Below are 25,207 nucleotides of genomic sequence, written 5' to 3' on the forward strand. Positions count from 1 at the left end.
TGTCTTTCGGCGTGTCACCATAGTTCTGTATAATCTTAGTCACATTCCTTGCTAAGTTTTGCTATTTTAGCTTCTAGACTATATATTTATCGTCGTAACAATATATGTGTTGCCTGATACCCTGACTAGTGTATTTGGGTGTGGTAACATCACACTTGACATCACGTTCTCACCTTGTTGTCGAGGACAAATTAACGCCTTTCTTACCATGAAAACACGTATATAAACACATACAGTGTTAAGGTAATAACCTACTCATAATTTTTGAGAAAGTTGATCACAACTCGCGTGACAGTGTTCATTCAGTTGATTTATTATGTCAAATCCTTTGTCCCATGGTACAATAAAATAGCATTGTTGTGTGCGTTACAGTGATGTTTTTTGAGAAATTTATTTTTGTTTTCAAAAATAACTATTTTTAGAACAATACAATAGAGCACATTGTTTAAATTGTAGGTTTTTGAAATAATTCAAAACAACAAATAGTACCCCACCATTACCAATATATGATTTTTCAGCTTATACGTCACCAGCCTACAATTCACGATATGGCATTATATCTCCATAGGAGCCTATGGTAAAGGCGCTATATAATACTGATACAAAATGGCAACTATCCACTAATTTAAAATATAACCATTATTGTCTCGTCATTTATATTGCATTGGAGTACAATTTATTACAAAATGAATACGCTCTGGGTATTTTTCATTTATGAGTAAGCTTCTGCCTTAATCAAATACTAGTATGCAGTTCTTAATCTTGGTAAAATTAAAATCTCATGGTAAAGTGTTTAGGCTTTCTGCTAATCCTGAATAAGCCTATTAAACGTGTCTTTTATATTATGTTAGCCAATTTATACAAATTGTCATGTGATTATTTCCGTGCATGGCAACATAATGAGACGCTTGCAAGCCAGGTGTTAACTTGTCTAGTGAGGCGCATTGTCCCCGTGCAGGACGTCCGAGCTGACACACTACGATAAAGAATCAAAAGTCAACCCCCTCCCCTCAAGCTGTCACCGATAATAAAATGGGGCGAATTAAAACAATGACAGGGTGCAGCAGACGATCGCTATAATTTGGAATTTGAATTTGGTGATTCAACTCACAAACTCGCCACTAATATCATGTGGGATGTGTGAATTGTTTGATTCTAGTGAATTGCATTTATTAACACGTGATACAACTAAACTATACTTAGTATTTCCATGGTAATTTCATGCTTGATTCCGAAAACTCTGACGTCACGTGAGAACGGATGTACTGTTCTAATAGCAGGGGCGATGAAAAGCAATAATTAAATACCGGACAAGTAAAATATATGTTTTTTTAAAAACAGTTGGTTGTTAGAATCAAACCATCGCAATAAAATTTACGAGTCGTGGCGATTCCTCGGATCACAGGTTAATGATCACGTGAAAGAGTACCTCGTTCACACGCCAGGAAGATTCATCTACGTAACAAAAGCTTACGAGGTTTAAAGAGTGCATCATTTTACACATTTAGGTTTCCATAGTTATCGCTCCACTGTGGGAATCGCCAATACAACATGGAATACTTGTCAGCATAGTCCATGCTATTCAAATCTCAATCGTCTCCTTAATGGGCACTGGAGACACGGGCAAGACACCTATTCGAAGATTTAAAAAGATTCATCACTCAAATCACGGCTCCTGTGGCGATCTACTTGTTCAGCCGGCACTTTCAAGTTCGCCCCCAACCAGTTGGCTAGCGCTTGTTGTAAGGCTCTCATTGACATATACTGACTGTAATATACTCGCCACGTCGGAGACGGGGTTTTAACATCGCGTTTATAGTTGCTGCGCGGGTTTTAAGAATTTACAGTGCTGTTCACTAATTCCAGGTTGGTTCAATTACGCTTACTCTATTCGTAACCAACAGATAAAGTATATTCGACATCAACACTGCGGCAACTGCCTGGGCAACGCCGATACTGTGGAAAACACCGGGATGAACTATCTCGAAAAACAGCAATAATCATTATATACTTTACAACGCACTCGGTACACTGAGTAAGACAACAGCATTACAGTGGAAGAAGTCTGGTCTGGGAAGACTCGGGAACTATCTTAGAACATTCGTACAGTGGCTTTATATATTTACCCCGTATTACCAAAGAACGTTATTTTGTGTACAATAATATGCCTGTGAACAACGGACTCCGTAAATCTCCTAGTGGGAGCAATAACTCACTTCGTTGTGCTGCTAAAGCCAACTCGAACAATAACAATAACAGTCCAAAAATTAGCCCACGGTGTCATCGGACGGGGAAAATTATCAAACCATATCACATAGTGGTACTTGGTGCTCCAGGTGTTGGCAAATCAGGTAAGTTATTTTAAATCTAGTATTCTGTACTATAATATTACTATTTTTCAATTAAACCCAAACGTGCACAGAAACCAACAACAGCCAGGCTGGAAATGTATTTGCATTGTACAACAGTTACGACGAGTTGGGACTTTTCTTGTATGTTACTAATAATCTCATTATAATATTGTTTAATTAGTCTGATGAATTAATAATATCGAATCTATCTAACTTATTAGTGACACTTATGATGGCCCATCGTGTCACCACAGAACTTCGTTGCATATGCCACGCGACTAGTATTCGAATTGTGCGGTTATACACCGTGTAATGTATTACAGTACACGCATTCAAGGCATGCTTGTCGAATATTTGACTCTAGGTCGATCGTATCCACGAGACCCAGGGTACTTACTTATTTTCATCCGCAATGCCAGCGGGGATTACACGGTACTGCTGGCAATGATGGGGTTAATCTGAACACAGAGTGACATACAGCGCACGCTTATGTGTTTTACCGTACGAGATCCCGGAGTTCTACTCCAGTTTATCTCCAAGCCTTTAGGGAGTATTACGAGTGTAGTCTAGCAATAACGGAGATTATCCATACATGACGTACAGTACATCCTGAGTATCCTACTATCATGCCATGCCACTTTTGCTATCGATCTCTAGCAATGCAAAATCCTTTGCTGCCAGAGAGGGGGGGGGGGGCGGGGGCGTATACGCGTGTTGGTATCCAGCCTTCGACCAATGCCACAAACTGGAAGTCATGGATCCGTTGGTCCGTTACAAACAAGAATATTGCTCACCGTCCGAGAAACTCTATACATAATCTGTGCTAGGTATTCTGGCCCAAGTTCCTGTATATTTGACCCGGCCAATGTGTGGGTAGAACATGTGATTGCTTGTCCCTTTAGTATAACAAAGCCAATGTACAGACTTTCTCTGAATTCACCGATGAAATAAAAAGTAAATTCAACAAAACGACGGAAATTCAGACAAAAAAGTACAATAATATTGAGTTACAAAGATATTCGGAATATAGCATTTCTGATAAAACGTGTCCGTTTCAATTTCATTAAAGTAACCGTATATTAATAACAACACATGGTTGTTGTCTTCATTAAATATTCAGTGGAATCACCCATGTGAAGCGACCTTTTAAATAATCGCACTCTCCCCTGCGAAGATAGCGCCATACGCGTACTATAACATCGTACAAACACATTCGGGTTCATGCCAGTGATATTCAACTACGTGTATCATGCAACGTCACAATCTTTAAAATGATTACTGTGAGCGGTGAACACGCTCACAAATGCGTCAGCCACAGGCTCTGCTTTATACTGCTGTATTAAATAACTCATGTCTGATGTGCACATCTACGAGTAAATGTATTAATAATATTGAATTGCTATAATAACCTGAGAGACACTTGGAAATCGCATTTTTGATAAGTTGATATCAGGTTTTGCGTCATATCTTGCAATAGTTAATTACTCACATTTCTGCATCAAATATGAGAGACCATCTACCTTAAGGAGCTTGATAAAATAAATGCAAGAGGCAATGTTTTTGATGTAAATCACGAATGAAAGCTCTACGTATTGGGATCATGATATGAGCATTGCCAATGGCAGATGTATGCATACGCGATGCATCATGATTACCCACGTTGACATTCTATTGAATTGTGGATACTCGGGATATGTCTAGTATAGGTAGAGAGACTATTAACTCAATACACATACACCCGTACAAAATTGACAATTACGAAATGTCAAACACACTAATTAATACTGCGATCGATACTTGAATCACGCGAAGAGCGTCGAGAATCACTTGTATAAAAGCGTCATATGCCTACATCAATGATTCAACACTTTTCAGAGCCAGCGAGTAGTTTCGTGAACTATTGATCATGCCATATGCCACTACGTATTTGTGACGTATTACACAAATGCCGTCACGCACATATAAGAGGGACATATCAAAATACACACATACTGTGACATACCGCCCAAGTGTTACGTATATGACACGCTGCAAAGTACGTAATAATATGACATAATCCCCGAGTACATTTATACTGTGACATACTGTCAAACTATGTAATAATATGACATATTGCCCGAGTACATTTATACTGTGACATACTGTCAAAGTACGTAATAATATGACACATCGCCCATGTAGTGTCATGCTGCCCGGGTACATTCATTCTGTGTATACCCATGATAAGACATGTGCCCACAAATAGTTACCAACGTACTTACATGACAAAGCGGCGAACGATGTACAATGGGCCAACAGTTATCTACCGGTTGGGCAAATTATTAAGAGCTGGAATGAATACCATTTCATTAGTGCTATCTCTGTGCTATGATTCGTCTACTATTACTCACTGTCTTTCTTGACACTGTTGACGAAGGGTTCTGACCCGAAACGTCTTTTTTGAATTTCCTTTCGCTCATGTTGCGCCATTTCATTCTTTGGTTGTATTGTTTTTTTGTTCATCTCGGCACATTGCAGTTCTTCTTGTGTGTCCCATTTCTCATAATAGGACATATTGTTCAAGTACGCACATATAGTGACATGCTGCCAAAGTACGTACATAATAAGACATGTTACCTAAGTACGCACATACAGTGACATACTGCAAAAGTACGTACATATTATGACATGTTGCCTAAGTACGCACATATACAGTGACATGCTGCCAAAGTACGTACATAATATGACATGTTGCCTAAGTACGCACACACAGTAACATGCTGCCAAAGTACGTACATAATATGGCATGTTGTTTAAGTACGCGCATGCAGTGACATGCTGCCAAAGTATGTACATAATATGACATGTTACCTAAGTACGCACATACAGTGACATGCTGCCAAAGTACGTACATAATATGACATGTTACCTAAGTACGCACATACAGTTACATGTTGCCAAAGTACGTACATTGTACATAATATGACATATTACCTAAGTACGCAATACAGTGACATGCTGCCAAAGAACGTACATAATATGACATGTTAGATAAGTACGCACATACAGTGACATTCTGCTAAAGTACGTACATAATATGACATGTTACCTAAGTACGCACATACAGTGACATGCTGCCACACTACGTACATAGTATGGCATGTTTTTCAAGTACGCACATACAGTGACATGCTGCCAAAGTACGGACATAATATGACGTGTTACCTAAGTATGCACATATAGTGACATGCTGCCAAAGTACGTACATATTATGACACGTTACCTAAGTACGCACATACAGTGACATGGTGCCAAAGTACGTACATAGTATGACACGTTACCTAAGTACGCACATACAGTGACATGGTGCCAAAGTACGTACATAGTATGACATGTTACCTAAGTACGCACATAAAGTGACATGTTGCCAAAGTACGTACATAATATGACATGTTGCCTAAGTACGCACATACAGTGACATGTTGCCTAAGTACGCACATGCAGTGACATGCTTCCAAAGTACGTACATAATATGACATGTTGGCTAAGTACGCACATACAGTGACATGCTGCCAAACTACGTACATTGTATGACATGTTGCCTAAGTACGCACATACAGTGACATGCTGCCAAACTACGTACATAGTATGACATGTTGCCTAAGTATGCACATATATTGACATGCTGCCAAACTATGTACATTGTATGACATGTTGCCTAAGTACGCACATACAGTGACATGCTGCCAAACTACGTACATAGTATGACATGTTGCCTAAGTATGCACATATAGTGACATGCTGCCAAACTACGTACATGTACATATTATGACACGTTACCTAAGTACGCACATACAGTGACATGCTGCCAAAGTACGTACATAATATGACATGTTACCTAAGTACGCACATACAGTTACATGTTGCCAAAGTACGTACATTGTACATAATATGACATATTACCTAAGTACGCAATACAGTGACATGCTGCCAAAGTACGTACATAATATGACATGTTAGATAAGTACGCACATACAGTGACATGCTGCCAAACTACGTACATAGTATGGCATGTTTTTCAAGTACGCACATACAGTGACATGCTGCCAAAGTACGGACATAATATGACGTGTTACCTAAGTATGCACATATAGTGACATGCTGCCAAAGTACGTAATATTATGACACGTTACCTAAGTACGCACATACAGTGACATGTTACCTAAGTACGCACATAAAGTGACATGTTGCCAAAGTACGTACATAATATGACATGTTGCCTAAGTACGCACATACAGTGACATGTTGCCTAAGTACGCACATACAGTGACATGCTTCCAAAGTACGTACATAATATGACATGTTGCCTAAGTACGCACATACAGTGACATGCTGCCAAACTACGTACATTGTATGACATGTTGCCTAAGTACGCACATACAGTGACATGCTGCCAAACTACGTACATAGTATGACATGTTGCCTAAGTATGCACATATAGTGACATGCTGCCAAAGTACGTACATATTATGACACGTTACCTAAGTACGCACATACAGTGACATGCTGCCAAAGTACGTACATAATATGACATGTTACCTAAGTACGCACATACAGTGACATGCTGCCAAACTACGTACATAGTATGACATGTTGCCTAAGTACGCACATACAGTGACATGTTGCCTAAGTACGCACATGCAGTGACATGCTTCCAAAGTACGTACATAATATGACATGTTGGCTAAGTACGCACATACAGTGACATGCTGCCAAACTACGTACATTGTATGACATGTTGCCTAAGTACGCACATACAGTGACATGCTGCCAAACTACGTACATAGTATGACATGTTGCCTAAGTATGCACATATATTGACATGCTGCCAAAGTACGGACATAATATGACGTGTTACCTAAGTATGCACATATAGTGACATGCTGCCAAAGTACGTACATATTATGACACGTTACCTAAGTACGCACATACAGTGACATGGTGCCAAAGTACGTACATAGTATGACACGTTACCTAAGTACGCACATACAGTGACATGGTGCCAAAGTACGTACATAGTATGACATGTTACCTAAGTACGCACATAAAGTGACATGTTGCCAAAGTACGTACATAATATGACATGTTGCCTAAGTACGCACATACAGTGACATGTTGCCTAAGTACGCACATGCAGTGACATGCTTCCAAAGTACGTACATAATATGACATGTTGGCTAAGTACGCACATACAGTGACATGCTGCCAAACTACGTACATTGTATGACATGTTGCCTAAGTACGCACATACAGTGACATGCTGCCAAACTACGTACATAGTATGACATGTTGCCTAAGTATGCACATATAGTGACATGCTGCCAAAGTACGTACATATTATGACACGTTACCTAAGTACGCACATACAGTGACATGCTGCCAAAGTACGTACATAATATGACATGTTACCTAAGTACGCACATACAGTTACATGTTGCCAAAGTACGTACATTGTACATAATATGACATATTACCTAAGTACGCAATACAGTGACATGCTGCCAAAGTACGTACATAATATGACATGTTAGATAAGTACGCACATACAGTGACATGCTGCCAAACTACGTACATAGTATGGCATGTTTTTCAAGTACGCAATACAGTGACATGCTGCCAAAGTACGGACATAATATGACGTGTTACCTAAGTATGCACATATAGTGACATGCTGCCAAAGTACGTACATATTATGACACGTTACCTAAGTACGCACATACAGTGACATGGTGCCAAAGTACGTACATAGTATGACACGTTACCTAAGTACGCACATACAGTGACATGGTGCCAAAGTACGTACATAGTATGACATGTTACCTAAGTACGCACATAAAGTGACATGTTGCCAAAGTACGTACATAATATGACATGTTGCCTAAGTACGCACATAATATGACATGTTGCCTAAGTACGCACATACAGTGACATGCTTCCAAAGTACGTACATAATATGACATGTTGCCTAAGTACGCACATACAGTGACATGCTGCCAAACTACGTACATTGTATGACATGTTGCCTAAGTACGCACATACAGTGACATGCTGCCAAACTACGTACATTGTATGACATGTTGCCTAAGTACGCACATACAGTGACATGCTGCCAAACTACGTACATAGTATGACATGTTGCCTAAGTATGCACATATAGTGACATGCTGCCAAAGTACGTACATATTATGACACGTTACCTAAGTACGCACATACAGTGACATGCTGCCAAAGTACGTACATAATATGACATGTTAGATAAGTACGAACATAAAGTGACATGTTGCCAAAGTACATACATATTATATGACAGCGAACGACGTAGGATGAAGTGGAATAATCTATTGTCTTCCGGTTGGGAACACAAAAATCATCAATGAATATTAATTTTCAGTGCCTTTTCTTTGCTATGATTGGTCTACTTTTTTCGACCTCTCACTGTCATTTGTGACACTGTTGACGAAAGATTTTAATCCGAAATATCTTAAATTTCTTTTCTCTCATTTTGCGACATTTGATTCCTCGGTTGTGTTGATGTTTTGGATTATCTCGGCGTAATGCAGTTCTTCTTGTGTGTTGCATAACGCAGATATTCAAATCTGTAACATACTGTATACATATATATTTCAATTACTTTCATAATAAAACATACTGTCCAAATACGTTCATAATACCCATGTGAAATATTATCCAAGTAGTACATTGTATGTGTGTATATAATGACATATATAGTACATAATGTGACATCTATGGAATCACGTGCGTAATATGACATATTATCTAAGTGTGTACATAATGACATATTGTCAAAAATACGTGCTTAAAATAACACATGGTCCAATTCCGTGCTTAATATTATACAATTACTTTAGGGTCGACTATCATTGGGGTAGCTGAAAGATTTGTTTAAAAAATGCAAGCTAGACACAGAGAGAAACACATTCACGAAAAATAAAAAAATAAATGTACAAATAAGACAATTAGGAAAAATTGCATCTCTCACACCTTTCCAGCGACCCCCACCCTCTTGATTTTAGGTATTTGACCCCTTGACATATCCCAAGAACGAAATACTGAATCGAGTCACCGTGACGGAAACGCCCATATTTTAGTAAATCGATGTTCGAATGTGGATTATTTTTAGTAAATCGAATTTTAATTAACAGATACCCCGAACTTCGAGCTACGGGAAATATGGATGTTTTGTTGTCAGTCCACTTTCAGTAACTCGTTAACCGAACAGGCATGACACAATTATTCCACCACTTTCTGATTGCTCGTGCATGAGTTCTGTGTTTGACTCGAGAGTAGAGTATTGAACTTGTGGTTAATCCCTTGTAAAAGGTCATATTCATGTCACGAATTTATCGCGGATCGTCATCAATACTAAAAACAAGATGCCATTGACCAAGACATGCACACCGCGTTTTTAATTTTAGTATGAGCTGATATCTAATCAAGAATATCAACGAAAACAACAACAACCTAATTTACCTTTATTGATAAATTGCAAGTTGTCTTCTTTGGTTTTAAATATTTAAAGATAGCGTACTGTGGTATTTGGTGTACTGCATTGACCGATGTGATGATCTACGTCTATATCGCAATGATGCACATGTTTATTTTATTGGTATCGTCATGTTTTTTTTTGTTTTTTTTTATAAACAATCACAATAAACGCACAATCAGTGGAGAATCAGTTCATAAACTGTGTACGTGTACATGCGAAACTCATATCCGATGTAAAGATAAAACAGTATATTATCACGGTTAACCGCGATATCATTTTATCATTATACTGATATCACATTGAAACGCAATAACCATCCATCGGAGAGGGGCGTTAGGGGTAAGCTATATGGTGCCAACCAAATCGGTTAACTTTAGAATGAACTCTGCACGACTTACTAGTATTTAAAAAAGGTCAAACCCTTCCGAATAAAAAAATACATGCGATTATTTTGTTAAATAATAACAGTAAGTAGGTTATGCAACTCAAGATTGCAGACAGCATTTATTTTTTAATTTTTTTTTTTTTTGCTTTTTTGTTTTTGTTTGGAGATTGCTCAGTCCAAATCCTCACAGCACTTTTAGAGGCATAAGTGGGTATCCGTGATTTGTTTTTTCTTCAAGCACAGTGCCTCCACGGGAAATTAGATCCTTGCATTGTACTGCGTGACAAGATTTGAAAAACAATATGCTCTATGTCAGCTACATTAAATCATTACTCGTAATTCTATATAATGGATGTCTAATGAATTCCGGAAACTATGAGGAAATACCAAGCGTTTACTCTGCCCTCGCAATTACGTCGCTGCCTAATGGGGAAGCCATGTTCGTCGTCCTGGGTAGGCAAGGTCCGTGGTTTTATCAGCTGACATAATACTTGAATGATCACGTGAATTCGAAAACATCTCACGTGTGTTCGTTTGTCTCTTTCTGTTAGAAATTCGTTCAAATTTTATTTTGGCGTAAGTTCATTCAAATCCCCCTTTCCGATGAAACACTTCACTATGATGATAAAACGCTTATCGAAACCAATACGTCACTCAGACGTGGAACTTCAAGCGGCAAAACAAACACTATTTCACAATTGTGATGTTTTTCCCGCATTTTTCTCTCCTTCATCAGGCTTGATTTAAAAAAATAAATGGCTAGGTGATTGATTACTGCTCGTGCTGCGAGTAGTGCGTTCGTTTCCACGTATTATCGAATATCGTCTTGAGAAAATCAAAAACAACTTTGACATCTTGGCGTATTAAATGATAATTTTTCGACAAATCTATCACATCTGACATAAAGAATGGGGTTTATTTTGTCGAAGATCTATCACGTTGAAGGCACCGAATGCAATGACGTAAATAATGACCAGACATGTTGTGATGGCGAGGTTGGCATACTAAAGGAGAACACAGTCACCCGTCCTTATAGTCACACTCAATTTGCGCAATTCAACGTGGAACAGTAATCTCTTAATCACTGTTTGCTTCCCGGTATGTTTTCCCCCAGTTCCTCTGAACTATATAAACCGTTTAACTACGTTCAGCTTTTAATCTAGTTTTAATTTACGTCCCCAACTTATATACTAGTAATTACCCCCCCCCTCCATAATCACAGTCATCTTGTTGGATAACAGACTTATTCGAATCATAAGATTGGCAAATGTAATTAATTTAATATATAACCAATATGTATATTTAGTCACTGATTTATTGCAACAACACGTTCCACGTTCCTGATTAGAACATGGTAATAATTGTGAATAGCTACACGCCATTTTGGCTCAATGCATATATTACCACCATGTAACATTCGTTTTGGTTATGGGCCCCACGTGACATACACAACGTGTGTAAAATACATTGTTTGTCAACACGAAATTCGTGTGCGCGGTGGGCGACGACTCGGCGATTTAATTTAGCTATAATACATTAATTTCCTTGTGAGATTACACTCTGTAGAATGACTGTAATTTGAAAGTTAGCAATTAAAACAAATTAACAATTAGCTACGTTTAACTGAAATAATATGCTTGCTTTGTCAGTAGACCGTACAATGACCAGTATAATATATTATTTTGTTTACAAGCGTAAGAATAAAGTAGTTTCATGCCCGAAGGAAATATTTCTCTCTCATTTGTATTATACCGCATGAATAATAGCAATAAATCTGTACTTGTTGTTAATAACTGCAGTTCGTTTTCACGGCCCAGCTTAGATTTGTTACTATAGCAATATGTGCAATGTTAATATTGCTGCATCATTAATAAATGTGTCTGGAACGAGCCTTGTAATACACAATGACGCACATCACTGGCTTTCTTGCCATGACAACCTGTTAATTTATAGACTTGATGTTTATGGTTATGCAAAAACAATTTATCAATATATTATTGAATAAAAACGATTGGGCTCCAAGTTAACACCGTGTCAGCTCTTACATCACCATAAGTTTCGGTGTTGTGACATGTAAATAATTTGTTTATTTGATAGTGGGGCTTCATCATGAAATTATTGATATGCCTTCGCTGCCAAATGCTAACGGTGCAATATGCAATGTAAGACAAGTGAAAACGTATCCTGATTATATGGGGGGGGGGGGGTTCAATCGATTCCTCATAGCGCTTCAGTGTATAGATTCGGTTCTAGTATCTCGCCGCTGCGCTATTGCGACTGTGCTTCTGGAGCCCGGTGAGCCGCTTGTGTTTAATAACAAATATTGCTGAGGGCAGTGTAACAAACCGTACGGGCATATCACAGTCCCCATAGAAGGATTGTGGGCATATGTATGCGCCGACAGGGACAGAGAATGGAAATCGAGTGTATATAAGATCTGTTCATAATGGATTCAATTGGAATCTCTGGTGCAATGATTGTCTCGTGTGCACAACTACCCACCTACATTGTATGAATTACGCAGACTGTAAATGTCCAAATGCAAGGCCCGTCTCTTGTTGCGTCATCATACTGTGAAATTCATGACGTCAGTCCCACGCGACGTTCTTGGGCAGGAATGAATCCTCGTCTTCGTTTACCATGACGTCATAATATATTTGTCTTTGGTAACTCAAACAAAAAATGTATGTGCAGCATTATGTAACTAAATGTTGTTTTCGCTCGCGTGCAAGTAGCTAAAATTGGATGATATATAATATGGTTACCTGTCACGCGTTGTTGAAGATTGCAATTAAGAACCCTTGGCCAGAAATGAACTAATTCACACATTTTGTTTTCTATTTTTGAGTTGGGTGGTCGAGTTGAAGTCCAATAAATCAGTTTTTCAAAATATTTTTCAATAACGAATCAATCAGGCATGCAATTAACTCGATTTAATGAAGAAGCAATTGCCGGCAGGAATGTTATACGTTGACGACCTTTCGTGATTTTCTACATATCAGTTAACAGTATTACGAAATGTGTGCGCATGTACCATCATCATCCCCAATCACTATGTCTGGATAGATAATTGTCAAGAGGGGTGGCCCGGGGACATGTGCATATCACGAAGACACGGAGGCGGAGGCATGGAATTAGTTTTACTGCGTATCGAATCAGGTATAAACAAGTGAACCATGCAACAACAACTGTGCATGACGCATAGCTCGATGCATTGCCGACCAGACCGGGAACTGAATACTAGTAAGTGACTAAAGCAAGCATCCACCTTGCGATTTCCCCCCGTAGCGTTAAACCACCGTCCCACAGTAAACCACACCCGGTTAGGAAATACTGTTGCGTCGAGGTGTCGGTGAATGAGATTAAACCAAACTTTGTCGGCAAATCGAAAATGTTATAAATGCATAATTCATAATCCAAAAACCTGTTTGTTTTTTTCTTCGAAATTTAAAACAGCCAATTTATTTGTCAAATTAATTACTGAGTACATGTAATATACAATTAACTTTGTGTGACCAATGTCCATTGTCCATTGCTGGACTGTCAATGGGTCGGCTGTATCAGAAGCCATATGCTGCTGGCAAGGACAATAGTAAATTATTCACTTCCGGGAGTTGCATCAATGTCTTAAAATACTTAATTACATGTACATGGTCATTGTTTCCATGTGCCCGGCTAATTAATTATGTCATTGTAATCACCGATTATTTGCAACAGTTGTGAGCATTGATGATGAGTCGAGTGGTGTGGGTAGACGGCCACACGGAAAATACAATATGGTGCATAATTATATTGTGTTGTTGTTATTTGTGGTAACCCGTATGAGAATTGCGCGGTTCACCTGCAAAGTATTGTGGGTAATAGTTCACAAATCCCTCTTATTGTGTGTATAAATTACAATATAGAAGAACCACTGGCACATATATACCATACACGAATATAATTGTAAGTGATTGACTTCAACATTACTGTAATAGTTCCTCTTTACGTAACAACTTTCAGGTGAATACACCTCAGACCGCATTGCATTCTCTTGTGAATGTTAGATGCACGTCTATTGTCAATATTACGCCACTATCTGGTCCGTAGATAGCTGGGTGCGCGAGAATTTTAAAAAGCACTGCATTTCACGCGTTATTTTAGAAATCTAAAGCTCACTCTTGAATATATCCCCCGCCCCTGCTTAAATGAAAAAAAAGAAAGCTACATCACTGATTACCCATTCTCGCCCTGGCATTGTAATTACTCAATTTGATTGCCTATCACGCAAGGCGACAATGTAACATACTGTCGTCTCCATGTCTACGAGTAATACCTTTGCATAAGTCACTTACACACACTTGTTGCTATTTGAAGTCTGCACGGTCACGTCTTCCCCATATGAAATGCGAAATTACGAGCACACTGCAGGATTTTGCGGCTGTCATTAAGCTGACTTGATTGTCTGATTGCGTATTGGCATTGCAATACTCGGAAGGAATATTCCGATTGGGCCTGACAAAAATAAGAGCATAATTAACAACAACCTTTTATTTATATCAAATCAGATTTTTTCCTTTTATTTGAAATATATTGTTATACTGTAACACAATATGTGTGACTCACTATATAGTATTGAAAGGCATGTACGTCGGTCGGTGAAAATAATATGTAAATTACACAAATGAACATGCGCTATGAATTGCATGTACGTACTATTATTTCATCAAACGATTACATTGTAGGCGGCTAAAATCACGTGTTTAAATCCACATAAATCACTATCCATTGAGTGTCAACATTCAATATCGGTCAAATATGATACAAAGTATTCAAAATTATCCATATTCACGTGAAATTGTGGTCGTATCGTCATACAAAATATTTTAATTATTACTCTCTTTTTGATGTTAGACTCTCTTCGCATCATTTATCACAAACTCACGTTATTTACTTTAAAATGCCATAGTTATCACACAGCGAGCCGTAGTAGTCACGCGGCGCCTTTTCAATTTTTCTGTAAATGTATTTTACAGGCGTTTATTTCTCGCGATAATTGTAATGTGGTGTTTTAAACGGCAATTTTCACCACGCTGTTACTCGTAGCATGGTTTAAAATGACCATGACCCACGCAACATACAGGAACCTGGCCATGGCCAATTTATTATTGTATGAAGTATCGTGCCCTCTCATGTCTCTTCGCATAATCTCGTGATTTACCCGCCTGCTCGGAAGATATTATATTGTTACCGTAGCATTCCAATATAGGGACCCAAAAATACAAAAAAACAAATCAGAAAGAACAAAATTAAATTAGGTATTCCAGGTGCGTTCATAGTAAAATAAGAACCGTATACAGGTCCGAGAACCAGCATTACACCATTTTAGGTACACCGAGCCGTAGCTAAAATGTAAACATCTCGTAATCTTGTATAATATTACATATCGACAGATTTGACACACATGGCTATTAAAACATTTTTATTTCCTTTTCCAATATTTTGGCAGAAACTAGATGCAAAAAGTAACGAGTCTGTTAACTGGTGCTGTTTTCGTTATTCTGAAATCCGACTTTCTGTTTCTTCCGTAGTGTAGTGTCCACAATTTGATTTCGTTTTCTTATAATTAAACTATTTAACTCGTTTCTCGAATGTTACCGGTTTAGCACGAATACTAAAGAACGTCACTCGTATATGATGAATATATGCAAAATTAGCATTGGTCACAGAAATCCTTTGGCCACTCACAACGACGTTAACAATATAACGTTGATCAGACTGGTATTATACATACAATATACATGGACAGAATATGCTATGTTTTCACCTGTCAGGCAAACAAACATGAGATACTCCATTGCCACATTCGTCTAAATTCGATACACAAAATACCAAACAGAGCGTCATGAATGAATGTAACCTCTTGGTGTACCCATGTCTTCACCAATCAGTCAGCGAACGTCATCTGCGTCACCCTGGGAAGATTTCCCTTTAAGCTGAATACCGTACATATCAATTTAACGGACTCGTAAAGGTTAAAACCGCGCAAATATCGGTAAACTGCATATTTGTATCAATATAATCCAGCATTACGGTCACACTATTTTATATCAATGTTTTAAGCATGCTTTCGCGTGACGTCACGTTGATACCTGGTTGTCTGTGACCCGCGTATATACAAAACTAGTACTTGAAATAGACACAAACCATCTTTTCAAGTTTAGATACTAGTATAATAAAGAATATTTGTTAACTTGTCCACTTTCTATGGAATTTGGCCGATGTATTTAATTAATATATGAATGGAAAATATATTAAATATTTACGTTTGAATATGCGTGATACTATGTTATTGAATGTGATTTCACTTTGAATATTTTTTAATTTAAATTTGAATATTTATATCATTAAATCGTAATTGAACCTCTTGTTGATCACGTGTTGGTCACGTGTACTAGACCGAAATGAATTAATTAGTTCATAAGACGTCTTGTTTTGAAAGCAGGTAGAAAGTAATATGATGATTTTTGGGGAGCCGCCGACGAGCTAACTAATAAGTTCAAGTTTTCACAAACATAACTGTTTTGTTTGTATGAAATTGGCAAAATATACATTGATATACATTGTACACAATGGACAGTTCTTTCTAGGGTTTGATAACGAGGTTTCACACCACAATTAATATTTCCGTAAAATTAGACACCAGAATAACCGAGCCTCAGATTTGTGAGTGAAATTTTCGAGAAAATCAACCAATTTTGTCTGACACCTTTAGAGAGACACCTTTTCCAATATTCCTTGTACATGTACCAGTTTGGGTTAATCGGTTTCAATGTTGGGACTTTCAATTCATGTGATGATGATGCTCACTATTTAATTTTTAAAAAAATCTAGTCAAACAACTCTTTTAAATTTGTTCAAATTTGGGGTACTTGAATCAATTGGCTTTAAGTGTAAAATGCTTTTAGTTTTTAAACTGTTCTCTTTAAGAATGCAACGCGCACTTCACGCAATATCATGTTCCTGTCAACCCTTCACAGCCGATTTTTAGCTATTCAAAAGACATCTCAATGAAACTTGGCGCATAGGTGATATTAAGGCGTATTCAGTTTGAAGATGAATTCTGTGCATATTTATTAACTCATTTACATATATTAGCCGTGATTAGCTGCTCCACATATACCTCAAGAACCGATTTACATATTTAAATGAAACTTTGGCGTTCTGAGATCACTCAACAGACCACAGACAATATATGTAATATATTGATGTTCAGAAGGAGAAAGAAAACATAATTATTCACTCTATGTACTGTGTGTTAATTTTACTAAAATATTCCATGCAGTCGACAGCGGGCACGTGTTCCTTGCCGCCAAAATGAAACGTCTTGTTAACCAACAAACAACCCACACTCACCACGGACGTTATCCAATGTATGTGTTTTGTGGTGCGTTCGGTAGCAGCATTAAGGAGCAGATTACAAGTACATCATCGACTATATTTGCCAAACACTAAATATAGCACACGAAGGCTACAAATCAGGCTCAACCGATAAAGGAATCCATTTAAAGAATCGTGTTATTTCCATTACCTTGTAAATCACATCCACCTCCCGACCTAAAACACCAGTTACAGTTACAATATTGCCACGGCAGACAGCGCTTGGAGTGTTATCAATAACGTGCCAGACAACAGCGGTTACTAAGGTTCAATGCTTTGAATACCCAAATACTTAATTAGTGCGTGTACATATAGGCAGGTCAGTAGACTGAGCACTGAACATGCATGATATTGCACGTAAATTGCGATGTCCTATTTTAACATTTGTTTCTATCTCTGCATGGGTGAAATGAATACTTGTCACCACATACTGCCGTATGCAACCAAACACATAGAATATACGGTTGTGTGCGCGCTATAAGACATTTGTATTTAACATTATTTTTTGACGGATACCCACAGATCCATGCATTATTGACGCTATTTGTGGTATTCGTGCTCACTAAACATCGAATTACGCCACTATATGCATTATGTCGCCAATACTAACAAATACTAAAAAAATAAATTTGTGTTTCAAATGATATACGGCTTGTAGCATAAATGCATTATTACACAGAACAATAAAGTCAAACCGCATGTCATGTACAAATACATGCTATTCCTCGTTGTGTACTGGCGTAAAACACGCGCGCGCGTTCACGTACGCGCGTGTGACCGAGTGCAGTACAGGACGTCATTACATTTATCTTCAAATCATCAAACATGTAAAGGGCGGCAGTCGTCGTGCCGCGTCCTGTTCGATATGGGACTCATAGCGACGTATACAACGCGTGTAAAATACATTGTTTATTTACATGAAATTCGAACACGCGCTGCGCGACGACCACTGCGCTTTAACATATGGATCAATCGAAGTACAAATTAACAAGCTGCAAAATATTCGTAGCAAACGTACAATACGAGATCAAATCGTCTGTATTCCATTTGAACCGATGTTGTATGTAACTACTGATGGGGGTTTCGCATCTCCAGGGCATTAGGTATGACGACAAATCGTGTATACACATAATTTAATTTCGTGTTCTACAATACTTGAGAGAGTGCAGCATAGAATCGTGTCTTACTTTTCCTCATTATACCCTACTTTCTAACAGGTGTGCCACTAATCACATTTGCCAACTCTCTGACACTCCAACATTTAATTGCTTTCAAGGAAATACAAACGCTCGTGGGCAAGCGCGGGTCGTTCCAAACAGATTTCAGTGATAACAAGTAATCTGAAATACAGGTGTTAGAGAATACTGACGAAAATAAGAAAGACTTATTTCACGTTCAAATTCATTCTATGCCACTTTGCAGTCAGTCAAACCTGTGTATAGCGACCGCCCAAAAGACATACATTTGACATATTATTTGTCCTGAAAATAATGAGATGGTACTGATTTGTAACAACACCAAAAAAAACAAAACAAAAAAACATTTATTTGAGTTAATCAATATAAAAATCAAATAAGTGTTACGAACGGGCCATTAATTATTATTTTGGCCTCTAAACAAAGACAAATTAGCAAAAATATTGTGGTCACTGTAGGCAGGTGGTCTTCGTTATATAGAGGTGGCCACTGACACAGGTTTGACTGTGACGATAATGTGTGTTTATGCCATCTTAGACGCCACGCAGTGGGACAAGACAAATTTCACTATTCTACATGTTTGTAGCACAGCTTGCCTCCTCGGGTTCACGGTCATTGCGTTGATGGCATTTATGACACTGTCAAATGACCGAAGACTATCGTGGTCATATTTTCAATAACACTAACGGCAGGGTACATACAAGCTATGCAAGGCACATACAGTATGTAGACATTGAAATACCCTTCGTGTGTGTGTTTTTTTTTTGTTCACGTTCTGTCTGAAATATAATTCCCTTTACCATTACTGTGGTATACACGCTTGGATATCAGAGACGAGTTTTCTTATCTGGGATGAGTAATAAAAATCCGGCTTTATGCTTTCAAATAAGACAAGTCACAATAAAATAGACTCAAGCATGCTTTAGCCCGTAGGTATTGATCTGTCCTTGTTTAATGTACTACATGTATTAATTCCAATAATGCCGCCTGGGGGCAGTAGATTACTAATGCATTTAGCGCGATGGCGTGGCCATGATCTTCCGATAAAACAGCGTTCACCCTATTTTGTGAACATTACATCTAGTACATTATACGATTATACGTCGTGAATTATAACTAATGGTTGATGCATGCATCACGTGGGTCCTGTTCGTTGTAGTACTGTCAGGATATACGAAGGTATCTAGTAATTCTCAGCAGTCAGACCCCCCGTCGTTCGACAAGATAAAGGTCAATTGTATATCTTAGCTTATAAGACTTAGAGTATTTAGTTGTACAGCTCACACAATAATCAGCAATGTTGGCTACACAGTATTATTTATAATTTCCCATGGACTGTGGCTACTATCAGAGCAAACTCCTTGAGGGGGTATATGTACCGTTAATTTACATTGTAACGCCGATTTGGCACCTAGTTGAAGAAGTGTCATAGCAAACGAAGAATTAATAATTAACTATACGTCTTTTAAACTTAATCAATTCATTATACTGCTGATATATTAGTGCGGAGAATTCAATAATCGAAGTGTACTATGTCACATCTGACATTTCTCAATGAATTGATTTCATTGTTTTAAAATTTCAAACTCATGAACAAAATGTTTCCAATTCTATAAAGCGAAGGAGGGGTTGTTTGCTGTTAACTTTGTCCTTATGCTGTCAACAGTACGCCAATCTTCAGGAATGAATCATGGCTTCAACGCCGAAGGTTATAATTAAAAAAAATGTATCATTTATATTAAATATTAATATGATATGTAACATCATGTATCAACGTTTCCACAAACAAATGACGTCATCTTGAGAATGCTTACATTGTTCTGCTTTCGGAACTGGTTACCTATTTCGATATTTTGCTGATACAGTGCTAGAATAATATGTTACGAACTTGAAGTTAGGGAGATGGATTTTTTTTAACATTAAATACACGCCTTAATATTATTTATTTTGACAGTACATGGGTTTACATATTTAGCCACCCTCCCATGCCACTAGATGGCCTCTATATGGGCCTCTGTTATAATATCAACCAACATAAATTAATTCTCGATCAGAAATATAAAAGTTTTCAAATTGTGGTTACTAAAACTCCGGGTATAGCGTACGTAAAAGATAATAGAGAGTGCCATACTGTCAGTCAATAAGACTGTCCCCTAAACGGGGGAGGGGGAATTGGGTACATGAATTCACCTAATTTGATTATTCGTCAAATTGCAACGGATCTGAAATCCAATTTTCTACACATCAGCGTAACACGATGTTTGAGGTTGTATGCCACTGAACCGCAAATCAGCTTGTGCAATGTACACGTTTTTAATAGGTATGTCATGCCAAAGATGACGTCATTGTGCTCGTTTTTACAGACATTTGGGCGCCATAATGACTGTCTCGAGAGTACTTTGCAACAGTTTACCGGATCGCTCCAGGTGATGCTTCATGGGCACGTGGCCAATCAACGCGTCATATAACGATTGCGACCTTGTCTTAACTGACTGCTAACACGCCGTCGATTCACTTTTTCTCCCCCACAGGACTCAAACGAGATGCTGAATTGTCCGAGTTAAGGACATTGAGTTACCAACATCGAGTTACGAAAATAACGAGTTGCACGAATGACCACGCCCACATTTTAGAAACCACGCCCACTTTTAAGAAACCACGCCCAAATTGTAACTCGATGTTCAATTAACAGTCAACAGAACCTCGAGTTACGATTAACATAAATTGTTACTGTTGTTTAACGCTTTCTATCATAATAAACTGGTCACCAAATTTAACAACTGTTTCTAGCCTTTACACTCAAGTCTGAATGAGCATAGACAAGCCTCAATAGGTTTCGTTTATATACAGCGCCACCAGTGGCTGTTCCCGACTCCATGCGTCGAGGTCTCGCAAAAGTGGACGTGGTTTTACCGGGGTTTTTAAAATATGGGCGTGGTCATGTTTATAACTCGTTGTTTTCGTAACCCGATGTTCGTAACTTGATGCCCGTAACTCGAACAATTCAGTATCTCGACTCAAACCATATGTAAATATTCATTTCATAATTTACTAGTAGTTTTTGGCTGGAATTCAACTTATCTGTTGTCACTACGTGTTGTAAATGTTTTAATCACTGACATTCCTAATTTGTGTATCAGTTTATTATCTCCTTCTATAAGCTAATTTCGTGTAAACAAATAATTTAATTTACACGCGTTGTAAACGTCGCAGGGGACCCACAAAATACACGACGCGGCGCGACGACTCTGGCGCTTAGATTAATTGTATTGGGTTGGATCAATGCCGAATAAATCCACACAATTCACTGTGTTTGCATACATATAATCATTTCCCTATAGTTGTGTCGTTGATATGTTGACTGGTATACTCATTCGTATGACTTATTTAGAACATTTCCGCCAGCCAAAGTCCATTAATTCGACCGCATATCACCACTATGTTTACATCGAATTCGCGAAACCATGGGATTCGGACGATGCCGTGAGTATGTTGGTCTATCGAAAAAATCAACTCAAATTAACCTATAGAGGGCGCAACAATACAGTAATATTGTCTTTTATATTTTTCAGCGTTGACAGTCCGATATCTTGCGAGACGATTTTTAACGGAGTACGCATCAACATTAGGTAGGTTGTCAGAAATATCATTAATTCCAGGACGTGTGCTTTTTTGAAGGACATTGGCGGCATGAATGAATTAAAGGAGTCTAAACGTTGCGGTGGTTTTGGGCAAGGGAATAGCTTTTTAAATTTAAATTTATTTTATTGTCTTACTTTGAAACTTTTTCAGTGGGCGATCTTACCGATAAATACGCTAGTATTATTTACTTGTCCTGTATTGTAGCGCCTCGGTGTCCACAAACTGGCCGAGTATCGGGTTTAGAAGAACTGATTAATTGGAGAAATTTGATTCAATGAGATATTTATCCTTAAGATCATATATACTAGGAAAATTAATAGAGAATGATATTCATTCAAGTTCTCCACATCAACTGATTTACATATTTCACAGACACGTGACTGTGGTACAGTCTCGCACTGCCCCTTTCTCGTTAAAGTAAGGGAAGGACATCGTAAACTAGATAACGCTTGGATAAATTTACCGTCACATTTACCATCATAAATACGTATTTTTCCAGCTTAGAAGAAAAAACTGCATAAGAGTAATTTTGATCTATCATTTATTATACGATTACTTATATCGAGAAGTCTTGAAGTGAAAGTAGCAAGATACAACAAAAGCCTCAGGCTGCTTGTCGTAATCGTACACTATTCATCAACAGCACAAATTATAGTTCCTGTCACCGTTTCTTTTCCAGAATCTTCATTTGAACGCCAAGTCTGCCTTGATGACTGCCTTGTCAACGTGCTGGTAACGGACACCGCGGGTCAGGTAAGTGTTTGACTTATTCGTGGATTCATATGGTTGCAAAAATCATATTTTTTATGTAACAATCATGAGAAATGTGGCTAATATTTAGTACTATGTTCAAATATTTATATCTTGATGAAAAACCAGTAGATTTATCGTCAAATAAAAATACTGTTTTTGGCAACAAACAGCATTCGATAAAACCACAAGCAGTACGCTCGAGCTTTGAATTTAGTAAATCGCCAGCGCAAGCGTACTATAGTGTATTCATTATTACAACCAACAAATACTGTGATTTTATAAATTATTCCCTATTGTTTTAATAAAGATGTAATACATGTATCAGACAAATTTCACATTGCTTCTTTAATACAATTGGTTGTATTTAGTACTTCACTTTATCTTTCAGGATGATGACGTGAATCATTTCAAAAGGGCCGATGGCGTCCTCGTCGTCTATGACATCACAAACCGCAGTTCATTTCAAAAGGCCAAAGAAATACTCCAAACCATGAAACGTGAGTTGAAAAGTGGAAACCGCCCTTATCCGATAACTTTAGCAGGAAATAAATGCGACCTTGAACATCTGCGAACAATTTCTTGGGACGAGGGGCGCCAACTCTCGCGAGAGTTTGAATGCATCGGTTGCACTTTTATAGAAGTGTCTGCAGCCAATGGAACAACAACAGTTGATGTAGCTTTCCAAGGATTGTTGAGATGGGTATGTATTCATACAACATTCACAAGTATAGAATGTCTTGTTAAATAATTGAAGAATATATAATAAATAGTTATTCAGGAGTGGTATAAAAATACATAACGCAGAGAAACGGATTAGTTAATTCAGAAAAATAATTATCAGGTGAAATAAATCGCACATAAAAATTCACCTCATCAAATCAATTGAACAGCTATGTAAATTTCATATATATATATATATTATGAGCGACTAATCTGAATAAGTAACATGTATACAATCAATGTAATTTTATTCTAGGACATGATGGCAGATACTATAAAAAGAAAAAGTGTGGCATCATGCACCTCACCCACATATGTAGTACTACAAATGATTTTTCACTAATGCATTTTGGTATCTTGTTTTTTCGTAGATTGTGAAATCTAAGGAGTCGCATGGTAGTAGTCTTGGAAGATTTGAGAAGAAATCCTCGACGGCTTCCGGAATGTCAAGCCCTAAACCAATTCGTGCATTAATGAGAAAACTAGAGAGAACTGCCAGCGCTATTTTTTAAACTAACGCTTGACGTCAGACTAATTGGAGTAGTTTCTAAGAACCCATTGACATAATAATCACATCAGTCACGTGGATGTATAAGAAGCGACATCGACATCATTTGAGGGGCAGTACTTCTGCGAATTCTCAAAATAATTTAAATGTAGAACAATTTGACTTGTTGACAAGTCATACAAATCGCTATATATGTGCAATTATTGATGATATGTGATAGTATACATCCATGAAAACCATACTGTCTTGTAATTACATCATGCCCAGTCTATTATACACCACCATTTACACGTTATTAGTTAGGTAAATTATAGAGTGTATGTTGTTATTTTAACAGATCTGTGATTTGATTGGTGCAGTTCATTTACAATCGAGAGTTTGATTCTCAAAAATAACAAAAAAACTTAATTTATTCTTGGTGCAGAGCTAGTATTTAAAAACCTGAATTGAATGGATCGTCTGTGGTGCGAGACAACCAAGACGAATTAAAACAGTTTGCCGAAGTAAATTGTGAAATGTTTTTATGTCATCATATTCAAATAAAAGCAACCCGCTTTTCACTTCCTATACATGTTGTGGGTCCAATTTATTCATATAGTAGTGGCAGCTACTATTGAAATGATTTCAATAATGATTTTATCTAAATATATATGTGAAACATTCAGTAATATAATATATAGGAACAGT

General features: G+C 37.7%; 1 protein-coding gene across 1 annotated transcript; it reads left to right on the forward strand.

Annotated features, from left to right (window-relative positions):
• Window positions 1-1,984: 1,984 nt before the first annotated feature.
• On the forward strand, window positions 1,985-25,087 carry LOC102807116 (ras-like protein rasD). Its single transcript, XM_006822210.2, has 5 exons — window positions 1,985-2,351; window positions 22,470-22,526; window positions 23,219-23,292; window positions 23,681-23,992; window positions 24,384-25,087. Exons 1-5 carry the CDS (start codon window positions 2,165-2,167, stop codon window positions 24,522-24,524), a joined length of 771 nt encoding a protein of 256 aa, XP_006822273.1. The 5' UTR covers window positions 1,985-2,164; the 3' UTR covers window positions 24,525-25,087.
• Window positions 25,088-25,207: the final 120 nt, after the last annotated feature.

This window comes from Saccoglossus kowalevskii, chromosome 1 (assembly GCF_978046115.1).
Source record: "Saccoglossus kowalevskii chromosome 1, keSacKowa6.1, whole genome shotgun sequence".
Lineage (NCBI taxonomy): Eukaryota > Metazoa > Hemichordata > Enteropneusta > Harrimaniidae > Saccoglossus > Saccoglossus kowalevskii.

Excerpts from the sequence above, each read along its gene's own strand:
- LOC102807116 (XM_006822210.2), top strand. The coding sequence starts at position 2,165 with ATGCCTGTGAACAACGGACTCCGTAAATCTCCTAGTGGGAGCAATAAC. Across the intron at positions 2,352-22,469 it reads TCCAGGTGTTGGCAAATCAG|CGTTGACAGTCCGATATCTT; the intron begins GTAAGTTATTTT and ends TATATTTTTCAG. Across the intron at positions 23,293-23,680 it reads TAACGGACACCGCGGGTCAG|GATGATGACGTGAATCATTT; the intron begins GTAAGTGTTTGA and ends TTTATCTTTCAG.